Genomic DNA, 11,826 nt, shown 5'->3' with positions numbered 1-11,826 from the left:
GAAGAGCGTGAAAGTACAAGGTTAGCTAGTTAGCACTGCACAAAAACCTCTTCCAATACAAGTGCTCCATATTCTGTTTGCTCAGAGGTCAACTTGTAACCATCCTGAGAAGTAACCTTACAGATTACTGAACTTCTAATTCCTCTCTGTTTTTTTTATGTTTCTGGAAAGTAACTTTCCAATATTCAGAATAAAAACACTTCTTTCATTTTCAAAGCACTCATACGGAGCAGGCTCTGTGGGAGCTTGTGATCAGAGTCAAATAGTACAGCCGTGTATCTAGACAAATGGTTGCTAATGTGGTCTTGTGATGGTTGGCTTTCTGAGAAGTAAAAGAGCAATGCAGTCATCTGCCTGCTCGAGTGTCATTGCTTTAGGCACAGACAAAGGTTATCTGCTAAACCAACGCTGTGTGCATGTTCTCTGGTTTTCTAGCCCATGTTATGAAAGTTGAAGGTGTGAAGATTGCAGAAAATGTTAGTAGCAGTAACAGTTCACAATTTGTTTTTTAAATGTGTAAGTTATGCAGTGATTTCCAGCTGTTTTCTTTACAGCTGCCAAATAGCTCCATAAGATATGCTAAAACAAACCCCAAACAAAAGTCAGAGCTGTTGTATGCTGCTAACTTATATTTAAGTGTTCTGTATTATTAAAAAAGCTCTGATATTACATAAAGCAGCTTAGAATTCAGAGGTAAAACTGAGTGTTAAGTACAAATATTAGCATCAAAGCACCTGTAATGAAAGCTGCTCCACTTCAAGTAATTATTTTAAAGTACAAGATAAAGTTAAATGCACACTGCTGAGCAGTAAATCTCTACGGTGGTGAACTTGGTTTAAAGAAATGTAAGTGAGTAGAAATACCATCTGTTTATATGCTTATAATAAACAAAAAGAAACCCCTCCTCTCTTTTCAGAAACTTTTTCACTAAAAGGACCAAGGAGCTCAAACCTGCTGTCCAAAGTGCTCCTGGCTGGAAGTTGTTTGGAAAAGTCCCACCCAGGGAAAATCTTCCAAAAGATTCCAAAATTATTCAGCAGGTGAGTAAACATCACACAACTTTAGGTGGAAAACTTGTAAAAATTAATGCATAGGTATTGCAGTTGTCTGCTGTTGCCTCCACGTTGTTATTATACAACGATGGAGTGCTCTGGGAAGACTCTTTTAGGGCTTTGTCTAAAGAATAGTAGTTACTGCAAAGGAGTTTGAGTTTTATGATAATCTTCTATATTCTTCAGTGCATCTCAGTGCTTATAAGAAGATGATACATGTTCAAAAAGCATTTAAATGGTTTTGGTCAACACATCAGAACTTGTACTAATTTCCTGTGAAACTTTGCCCTATTTAACATAATATGCTACAGTTATTTTAGTATTTAATGGTAAAGTGATTGTGCAATACGCTAGGCTTCCTTTATGAAGTTCTGAGTTACTTTTGCCTATTTTGTGCAATAAAACCATAGTCATATTTACGTACTCAGTTTTTCTTCAAACTAGATATTAATCTAGTAAAATTTATCCTCTTAAAGCATTCTTGGATATTCTAGTGTTAAAAAACTTGTGTTGTTTGTTTGTTTGTTTTTATCTAACTCGTCTTTCCATAGTCGTTGCCTGGAAGACTTACTATCTGGGTAACTTATGACAAATCCTGCATAGAATTCTGAAACATGTAATCTTGTTTCATTTAGACTTTTAATCTTACTCAAGGTATTTTTGTTTCAAAATAGTACTGTAAGTTGAACTTGTTTTGGAGTTACTGGGGTACTACAGAAAGGTAATTCTGATTTTTTTTTTTCCTTCCTCTGATACAAAGTTGCGCTTCCATATATTCATTCCTGTGGAGTCTGTCCGTAATTTGCTAAAATAATAATAAAATGGCATAGTCTTTAAAGATGAGCAGTTGGTAATGTATGGTTAAATTAATGTTAATGTGTGAGCCTCAAGTTGAAAGATTTGTTGACATAAGAAATGTGAATGTCCCTTGTGTTGGTGAAAACAGTAGCTTGAATCTCTTGCGAGCTGCTTTCTCTGTCTCCTTTCTTAAAATCCATGTAAGCTGATGTGTTTGGCAGGTGCAGATGGCTGTGAATGAAGCAGTGTTCAGCCATCTTCTAGAAAGAGCTTCGTGGTGAAGAGGGCCTTTTGCGAGCAACTAAAGTAAAAAACAAGAGGTTCTTTTTGAAGGACTTCAATGTAATGGGACTTGTCACACAATAAAATGTTGTAGGAAAATGATGAGATTGCTTTTTCTATAATCTTGTGGGTTCGACTAGATGACCTTAAAGGTCCCTTCCAACCCAAACCGTTCTATGATTCTACAACTTACTCTGAAGTAACCTGAATGCTTTATCAACATTTTCAAGTACAATTTTCCTTATTTAAATGGTTTCCCTTTTTGGGTGGGAGAAGGTGTGTGTTCTTAGTTTACTTGCAGATGAATGCTGTTGGCCTTGTGCTATGAAAATACTGTGGTAAAAATCCAGATGTCTTTCCCATCCTGAGTTATGGAGAGTGTGCTACCAGTCATCTGCTTCCTGAAGAAGTAATGAAGATATTTGTTCTGGAGACCAAGTCATAATCTGCAGAAACAGTCTTATTTTCTTATCCTGCTATCCCTCAGTGACTGTTTTTCTTTTAAACTGTAGAGCTCCCTTTTTTTTAAACTTCTCCAAAGTGGCAGAAAAGCTAATATATTAAAAAAAAAGTATTGTCTTTAAATGTGATTGAGCTGGTCCTAGCCACGAGTCATGTGGTGTGTGTTATAATGGTTGCCAGATTAGGGTCACTATTGGATTTATATAATTTTAAGTAATGTGTCTGTAATAGCTAATATTTTTAACTTTTTATTTAGCTAAAGGATGCATGGTCTTTAGGATAAAGCACCATGAGCTAAGATACACAGTTATCAAAGGGGAATCCAGATTGACGGTATACTCTGCACAGACTTAGATCTACAATACCTGAGAAAATTTGATTCTTAAATTGAGAGGTGACACTAATGTCTCCATATTTAACATATGTCAAATGTCTTGTATGTGTGTTTAAAATTTACAATATAACTCCTTGTGCATATGCCTTTGAAGAAAAGCCAACCGTTTTGTTTCTCAAAAATGTTCCAGTTTGCTAAGCTGGTGATGGGTTAGAATGAATATAGGTGCACTTGGTTATTGAAGATCAGTGGAAAATACTATCTTCACTTTTGAATGGCTGATTGAAGTCCCTAAATTCCTCACTATGCATGAAATGTGAGTGAGGAGACTATAGGCAGGAAGGCAGTTATGAGGCCTTTAAGAAGTTGACAGAAATCTGATTAAAGCTTAATATGTTCTGTTCACAAGTAATTCTGTGAACCTGGCAGAATGCTTCATATGCAGGGGAAGTTTGGACTAGATATTAGGGAAAAATTCTTTACTGAGAGAGTGGTCAAACACTGGAACAGGCTGCCTAGGGAGGTGGTGGAGTCACCATCACTGGAAGTGTTCAAAAAACATGTGGACGTGGCACTTTGGGACATGGTTTAGTGGGCATGCTGGTGTTGCGTTTATGGTTGGACTTGATGATCTCGGAGGTCTTTTCCAACCTTAATGATTCTGTGATTCTGTAATATCCTACACAGAGTGTCTCCACAAACTTCCACGTTGACTTTCTAAATTGAAATCAAGGGATTAAGTGTGATCTGAAATACAAAACCCGCATTTTTTCACAATTTTTTTAGCAATCTGTGGTCAGAACAATGGCTACTCACTGTTTACCAGCTTTTGTAAACTGAGCCTCTAGGTGTAAGACTACGCAAGTGGAATAGGCTTAAGCTGTAGGCAAGCTGTCTGTGAGGGAGTTCACAGTAGTTTATTATTAGCAACAAACCTTGCCGTTCCTGAACAGCTGTGGCATTCTCCATGGTTGAACACAAAGTTCTGTGACTTTACTATTGCCCGTGGCTAGCTTTGGGAGGGTACAAATAAACCTTTGGTGAAGGAACTCATTACTGAGTCAGCATCCTTCGGATGAAAAATGAGATCTTAAGAAGCCCTTTTGCAGGAAAAATTAACTCATGACAGGAAAAGCTTCATAATTAATAGAAGGAGGAAGTCTTTTGGGTAGGGGTAAATACCTATATCAAAGCTTTATGGAAATATTGCAAAGCTTAAAGGACTTTCCTATTAGAAAAACAAGAAAAAAATTTCATCATTGTAGATCTATAGTCAAAAGGGTGATAGAGCTCACGTGCCCCGTTTCCTTCCTGGCTGATGGAAGCCGCCTCCTGTGTTATCTTTGTTTTGTTAAGGATTATGTAGTATATTGATAATTACATTTAAATGAATGCTTGTGGCTCCCAGTCACTGTCTATCAACTAGACATTGCTATATATGCCTCTACAGAGAAGTCAGGTAGTGATTCTAATATCTTGAATAACTTCCAAGAAAATCTGGAAACTTAACTTGGGATACTGTTTCAGACGTTTTTCAGACAACGATGCTAGCCAGCTCTGCCTTTGGAGACTGTGTCAGGAATATTACTGTACATAATAAGAAACTTTGCAAGTTTCTTGGGCAAGTTTCTTAGCATATGCAGGAGAAGATAAGCGTTTTTGTTGAAAAGCAGCCTGCGGGGTTTGCCTGGCTGGGGCAATGGCAGGGTCCCCTGCAGCTGTGCTGCCTTCTGCTTGCTCTGGGCAAGATGCTCTAGCTGGGTCAGAGGGTGGAAGTTCTTGGCAGCTGCGTCTCCCTGCTCGCAGCTGCTGGCATGCTCGGCTCTCCTTGGATTTAGAGCTGCCCAAGCAGGATGTGACTGAGGCCAACTCTTTTGCTGGACATCTCCCTCCTCTGGGCTTCCTTCCTTCACTCTTTTTCAAAAAGGGAAAATAGCAACTCCTTAGGACTGTAAATGTCAAATGCATTTGATAGTTTTAGGAAGTGTGCCTTTTTTCATGAAGTGCAGCTAATAAAACTGGCTATTATAACATGTATATGGTCATTAGTGATCAGTCTGGTAAATTCTTTTCAGTCTGTACAGAAATCTGCTTTAAATTACACTGCTGAAACTTTTTAATGCAGAACTACTTAAAGCAGTAACTGACTTGTGGGCTGGTGTGTAACATTTTGGTGTGTATTGACTGAAGTGCAAGTTCTATGTAAAAATGCAATCTCAATTTCATTTTTTTGTGCTTACGGTTAAAGAAAAGTACTTTTAATCTATGATCAAAGTGATGTTGAATATCAAGCAATTACACCTAGCTCTTGCATTTTATTAAAGCAGTCTTGAACACTTTCTATTAATTTGCTTAAAGCAGCATGGTGATTTTTTTCCTAATATGACCAAATTGAAGTAAACTCAAAATATGGAAATACACATCACGAGAAAAAGAAAAGTAAAACATACGCCAAATTCACTTTATCAGCAGTTTTAACAAAGTACTGTCAGTGACGGCCTTAAATAAAGGGCGGGGGGGAAGCTTTTCTATTTAAATCTGACACATCATGAAAAGTTTGCAGTGTTTTAGAAATGATTGCTTATTAAGAACTGAAGTAAAGCCATCTTTTCCAAAAGCTGTCACCTTGTGTACAAAATGGAAGGTATTAATTTTAGACAGTCTGTTAAATACTAATTTTGATTTTGATGACGGGGTCACTGTCCTACAACCAACCTCTGAAAATATTATTTTTGGGTGGCTCTGGAAGCTTTAAAAAAAGTAAAATACTGTACTTGAGGGCTAAAAAACAGTGTCTTCACTTGCATATTTTTCTGATGTTATCTCCAGTCTGAATTCTAACGGAGAAATTGCATTCACTGAATCAGCACAACCCCCATGGTCTCCCAGGGACAAGAGTTGTCAGAGGCCTCTCTCTAGAGGAACAGACGCATTTTGAATTGGTTTCCATACAACTCAGACCTCCTAACTTGCAATATTAACCCTTCCCTCCAATCTTCATTGTTTCAGTTTAACAATGCACGAAGCTTCCAGTGCTTAAAAAGTGTATATGGCATGTTTGCCAACAAATCTAAGGATTTGAATATCTGAAAGTAGGTAAATATAGTGCTAGATGCTTTTTCAGAGGAGCGGCTCTTAAGCAGAGAGTTACCTAGATAGAGGTCATGTTGGCTCGTCTTGCACTACTACTGGAGAGAAGAGACAGGCAAGACTTCTGCCTGTTTAGCAGATACAGGTGGAAATACGTTGGTAACAAACTGCCTTGAAACCAGGACAGACAATAAATGGGGGTATTGCGTCTTGCAAGGGACATATGACACCTGAATAACAGTTCATCTACTAGCAGCAGTCAGAAAGCTGTGATGATTTTGTTTGTAAGACAATGTAGTGGTCAGATTCTCCAGAAACATCCATCATCTTTCTAGTCATGCATGTAGTCAGTAAAATGCTATGCTAGAGGTAAAACTAAGTGTTATGTTGAAGTCTTTCAAAGACATTCCCCAGTGTTTTAGACTTTTGCAATCATTATCATGTCAGTAAAATGGTAATGAAAGTGGTAGGACCTCAGTGAGGACCTCAGTGAGACAAATGCCTCTCCTTTTGTTCGCATAAAGGATGTAAAATACAGTTCAGCTCCTAGTGGAAGCAACTGGGTAAGCCCTGGTACGAGGAAAACTCATCAAGGAGATCTTCTCTCGATGTCAGTGCTGTAATGGTGGCACAAATGTATCTTCAGGGGAGTATCTCTACGGTCAAGCATGGGACTAATATTGTGAAAATACCACAGAGGTGTTGACTCTGCTGATACGAACTCTTCTGATTCAGGTGGTGAAAGTGCTGTTTTTCATGGACATTCTTAAAGTGTGGTGTTTTGTTTTTAATATAACCCTTATCCTTCTGAGACTGGCATGATACTTCAGTACTGAAAAGGAGAGAATAGTATGGCAAGGGAGAAGGAAGTCTTTAAAATGGTTTTTATTAGTCTTGGGTATGCATGGTATAAGAACACTGCAGATATGTTCAGAAATAATGTTGAAGGCATGATTAAAAGCCTATTTTCCTTTTTCCAGGTGCTGTAATCCAATCTTAAAAGCAATGGGTGTGTCTTTAAGCTTGGCTTTTCCATTAGAAAGCCAGCTTTGATTTTTGAATGGAAACCTGCAGAGCTGTGGCTGTAGAGTCTCCATGCTTTTGCCTGATTGCCGTGCTCCAGTGTGGTACGAGGGGGGTTCAGATTGCTGCTTAGAATTTTCCTTTTTATTTAAGTGACTGTTTCAAAGCCTTAGAAATGTATCTTAGTTCTCATCAGCTCACCAGTGAGGGTGAGGTGTAAGTCCACTTTTGAGCTTTCAGTTTAGAAATACTAATTATAACATGGTGGGGGGACAGTGGAGGACTTAAAGGCCTGCTCTAAGTCACTGTGCTATTTAATATCACCCAAACACTGAATGTGGAAGCTCTGTTTGAAAGTTACTCCAGTATTTTTCTTGTCAAATGCTTATCAAAGTCCAGTTATGTTTCTGTTCCCTTTCTCCACAGCACAAATAGTATTCTTGAGTATTCATTTTAAGCTTTAAAGCTAATTAGCATATAGATGAAAATCTAGTTGGGTGAGAGATATGATCTAAGATGAGCTGAATGAAGGCAAGGCCTTCAATATTAATTTTCAGAGCAGTTTGTTTCCTTGTATCGGCCTATAGACAATGTTTTGTTCTTTTAACAGTATATCTTCCGAGGCTTAAGTAAGTGTAACTTTTATGGGTGATGTGGCCTAGGGAGAGACAGTATGTCCAGGAACGCCATTTGTCACGCGCGTGAAGTTCCATGGAAAGAGACCTCCCTTCAGGCAAAGGTGCTGATCGTAGAAAACTTTAATAAAAACAGAAAAATAGTCCAACGGACATCTATACATATCTTGTGCTACGGGGAAGCCTTTGTACATGTTTTGTTTTGAAGGCTGGAGAAGGAGGAACAGCCGTGTACTCTTCAAACGTAGAGTATAAATAGTCTACATGTGAATTTAAATTTTGGCTTGCATGTTGCTATACTGTAATGGTCTTTTTCTTCATTTATTCACTAAGGCTTTGCTTCTGTTTTTCTCATTAGGATGACAGTTCTGGCAGTCTCGCGTCAATATCTGCTCTCAGTCTATTAAACACAGGGGTATGAAATTTAATATATGTTTTTTTAGTTGTATTCAATGCCATGCATGGGACTATGTAGCGCTCATTAAAATAGAACAAACATCACATTTTCACACTAGCATGAATATTTTATGGAACTAACCATCAACTCATTAGATACCATTAGTAAAATAAACAAATAAACCTCACACATGAATCTCACTAACAACTTAAAGTGATAAGAGTATTATTGTTTATTATTGTTTATATTGCATGTTCTTGAATAGCAGGAAATAGGTAATGCTAGAGCTTGACAGTAATTTACTTTCGATGTTTGCTGTGCCTTCTTGCTTAATGGTAAAAGTTGTTAAAAGGCTTAATTTGTAATATTTTTGAACACCTTTTATTAGCTTTGAAAATGGATATCCTAGAATCTTCCCCCCGCCCCGTCACTAAGTGACACAAGCTATTAACAGCAGCACTTCAGAACTCCAGGTGCTTTTAATCACTATTTCCAATACGAAATTGGAAACCTAGAAAAGTGTAGCTATTGAAACTTTTGTTATATGCTATTATGTCTTCTATTTGATGTGACTGATATGCTTCTGAAATTGGTCCAATGCACATGCCTGTTACACTGAAAACTTTTTATGTAGTTCCACACTCTACATTAAACAGGAATAGCACAAGTTAGTTTTTTAGTTCTGTGGATCTGTTACTCTGGCTTTGTGAAATAGAGCAGTAATGGAACTGCTAGTTGATATTTGATGCCTGCGGTTCATGTTACGTGGTCCAGCCACTCTTGCTCTTTAGTGGGCTCAGAAGCCCCTGGCTCCATGCTTTTTTGTAAACAACAAAAGATGAAACTTGATGCAACTTGTCACTTTATTTTTTCCTCAATTGGATATTTAGATGAACAATTGAGGATAGATGGCATTACTTTGGAAGGTTGACCTACTAGAAGTTCTTCAGTGTTTGGTTGTTCTGTTGTGTTATGTGAGGATGAGTATTTTCCCTCCTTCAATTTAAGTTATTCTTATATCACCTGCAAGTTAGGAAAGAATGTACTGTTCTGTCTGTCCTGATAGCATCTGGCATTCTTAGTTCTGGGAAGATGCCTGGTTCATGACTGACTCTCATAATTTTTCAGTGACATCTATTCTTGCTATAAGCACTTCTTTGTTTTTAATCACCTTGTAACCGGTTTTGGCTCAGCAATTTTAACACTTAACCTGGGACACACACGATGACATTGGAGGGAATCCTTATGCATTAGCAGAAATTCTTCTTACATAAATTTTCTATTAGTTTTAATAAAGCAATTCTATTAATGCTTCTGTTCTTGGATGATCAACTCTGCTTGAAATGAAGGGAAATAATCTTTCTGATGATATTTCCAGTTAGCTGTACAACATTGTGGAAATAATCATATAGATGGTTTTTAAGAGGCCCACTTGCTCCACAGACTCACACGTGTGAGTAGAAGGGAGAGAGGTTTAAAACTACTTGCAGAATATATGCCAATCCCCATTGTTTCCTCAACAGAAGTCATGACTGAATAAAACCTGTTTCAGTATCAGGCTTAGAATTTTAGGGGAGTAAAGCATGTTAAAAGAAACTGTCATACACAGGGTATATGCTTTGTTTAATTTAAATAGAGGCGGTCCTTAAGTGAAAGTCAATTCAGTGTTGCCTACCAGGTCACTTTCTCCTCCAGTATACATAAAACATAATTGGATCCATGGTGCTTATTCTGTATAATTGGTACTTTCAGGACTGTGAGGACTTTAACACTCCTTGTAATCCAAGGCTTTTATCACTCATTTCCAGGAGATCAGCTTTTGTTGTTGGATCCTAGATAAATCAAAACTTGTCCCAGCAAGATGCATGTTAAATTTCATGGTCAATATTTATACCTTTAAAGCTTTATAGTTTGGACACTGTAGATGCAAGTTTGTCTTCTAAAATTGAATCATTGTGTGCACACTTAAATACTTTATCCCCACAAGCATACCCAAAGTAATGCTTTTGGAATGCTGTGATGCAGCTGGTTTTCCTTTCTGTAAGTCAGTTTGCTTAGATGCTGGAAGAAGCAGCTATGGGCAGTTACTCATGTTACACAGTGCAATCCAGTACTGTTTAGAGATGTCTAAAGTAGCTCTGGTCTAGCTGTCCTATATGGTTCTTCTGAGGGAGGATGAAAGAAACTGCAGTTTCATGTGCTTTCCATGTAGCTATCAAAAAGGTGCAGGCAATAAAGACCTGTGCAGGTTTATTAGTTTTTCATTTGTTTAAAACACCAGAGTTTTTTGTTGGTTTGGTTTTTTGGTAAAGAAGTTACAGTTTGGGATATCTTTATCTTCTTAAGCACAAAAGCAGTTTATAAGTGAAAGACTTTTTTCCCAGCCCCATTTATGTGTTACCTGTCTGTATATTAATAGGGTTATCTATATTTCTGTAGGAATAAATACTGGAAAATCAAGTCCTTCCACATATCAAAGTGCTCTTAAATACATTGTCACAGTGTTTTTCAGGAAAAACATGCTTTTAGCCTGTTAACAGGTTTGTTATTGGTAGTCAATGAAAGGATGCAGTTCCACCTTTAATAAGGAGATAACTATTCTTACTTTCTATTAAAGCTGAGATTTGTTTTTCTTTATCTATCTTGGGATTGTGAAATGTTCCATATCTTTTAATAAATACCAGATGTGCTGCAATAAAGAATTTTTTAACAACATTCCCTAAACTATTGAACACATACATGTCACACTTAAAAATTTTTTTTTTCATAAACAAGTCTTATATAGTCCTGAATCTTAGGTGTCAACATGCCCTGTGTGTTAAACATTTGATAAGACATTTGACTCTAAATTGTATTTTTACCTTGTTAAAGAGGAGTATTAGCTCACATTTTTTGAAGTGAAATTCTGTGTCAGCTCAAGCTTTTTATCCCATGCCAGGAATTTTAGATTCTGCATCAAATGCATGGTTAAGGCTACTGGATTCTTTGCATCTAGTCATACAAAACATTCCAGAAAAAATGGATATTTTAGTTGCACAAACTAGTGAGTTCCATGCATGTCTGATGGTTCTGGGATCTAATCTTCAAATAAGTTTCCTAAAGCAGGAAGAAGCATCTTCCATTGTGGAACGCATTTCATCTCGAGGATCGTGCAGCCATAACAGTTTGTCCTTGAAGCTATTTTGGTGTCTGCTTTGACTCTTTCTAGTAATGCTTACAGTTTTCCCTCTCTGTGTATGTATTTTTTTCCTCCAAAACCCAACTGTTCATAAAGTGTACTTACTTCCAGAAACACAGTTGGGTGATGAGTTCGCCTTTTGTGGAAATTCCTGTTGAAGATTTTTTTTCTTTTTCTTTTTTTCTTTCCTTTTTTCTTTCTCTGTTATTTTGGAAATAGTGTATCAGCTCTTAGCATGTACAATAACCAGAAGCACTAGCACCATTCAGATGTGGTGCTTGTAATAAAAAGGTGAGAGTGACTTCATTTCTAATGTCCATCTTGCAATGCTTTTTTTTATTTAACCTGCTTACAAATTGGGTATGTAAGAATGTTGAAAAGGTTCTTACCATTTGAACTTCCTCACCTCTGACCACCAAAAGAACTTGATCTTGTGGCTTCTGTTACAAAGTGTGAAAGTAAATCAGAACTTCTACCACAAATATGAGGGATGGCATTGCTACTGTACTGCAACATGGATGCTGACCTCCAGGCACTATCACAAGATGCGTTCCTAACTTAAGAATATGCTGGGG

At 37.4% G+C, this 11,826-nt stretch overlaps 1 protein-coding gene across 1 annotated transcript in view; it reads left to right on the top strand.

The window, feature by feature from the left end:
* The window catches only part of LOC104621567 (TBC1 domain family member 12-like), a 45,786-nt gene that overhangs the window by 16,862 nt on the left and 17,098 nt on the right, over positions 1-11,826 (top strand). The window contains exons 2-3 of the mRNA XM_010288088.1: positions 917-1,040; positions 8,035-8,091. Coding sequence (XP_010286390.1) covers positions 917-1,040; positions 8,035-8,091 — 181 coding nt within the window. The remainder of the gene's footprint in view (positions 1-916; positions 1,041-8,034; positions 8,092-11,826) is intronic.

This window comes from Phaethon lepturus, unplaced genomic scaffold (genome assembly GCF_000687285.1).
Source record: "Phaethon lepturus isolate BGI_N335 unplaced genomic scaffold, ASM68728v1 scaffold9455, whole genome shotgun sequence".
In the NCBI taxonomy this organism is placed as follows: Eukaryota; Metazoa; Chordata; class Aves; order Phaethontiformes; family Phaethontidae; genus Phaethon; species Phaethon lepturus.
The sequence above is the reverse complement of the archived record's forward strand: the minus strand, read 5'-3'. Positions and strand labels throughout refer to the sequence as shown.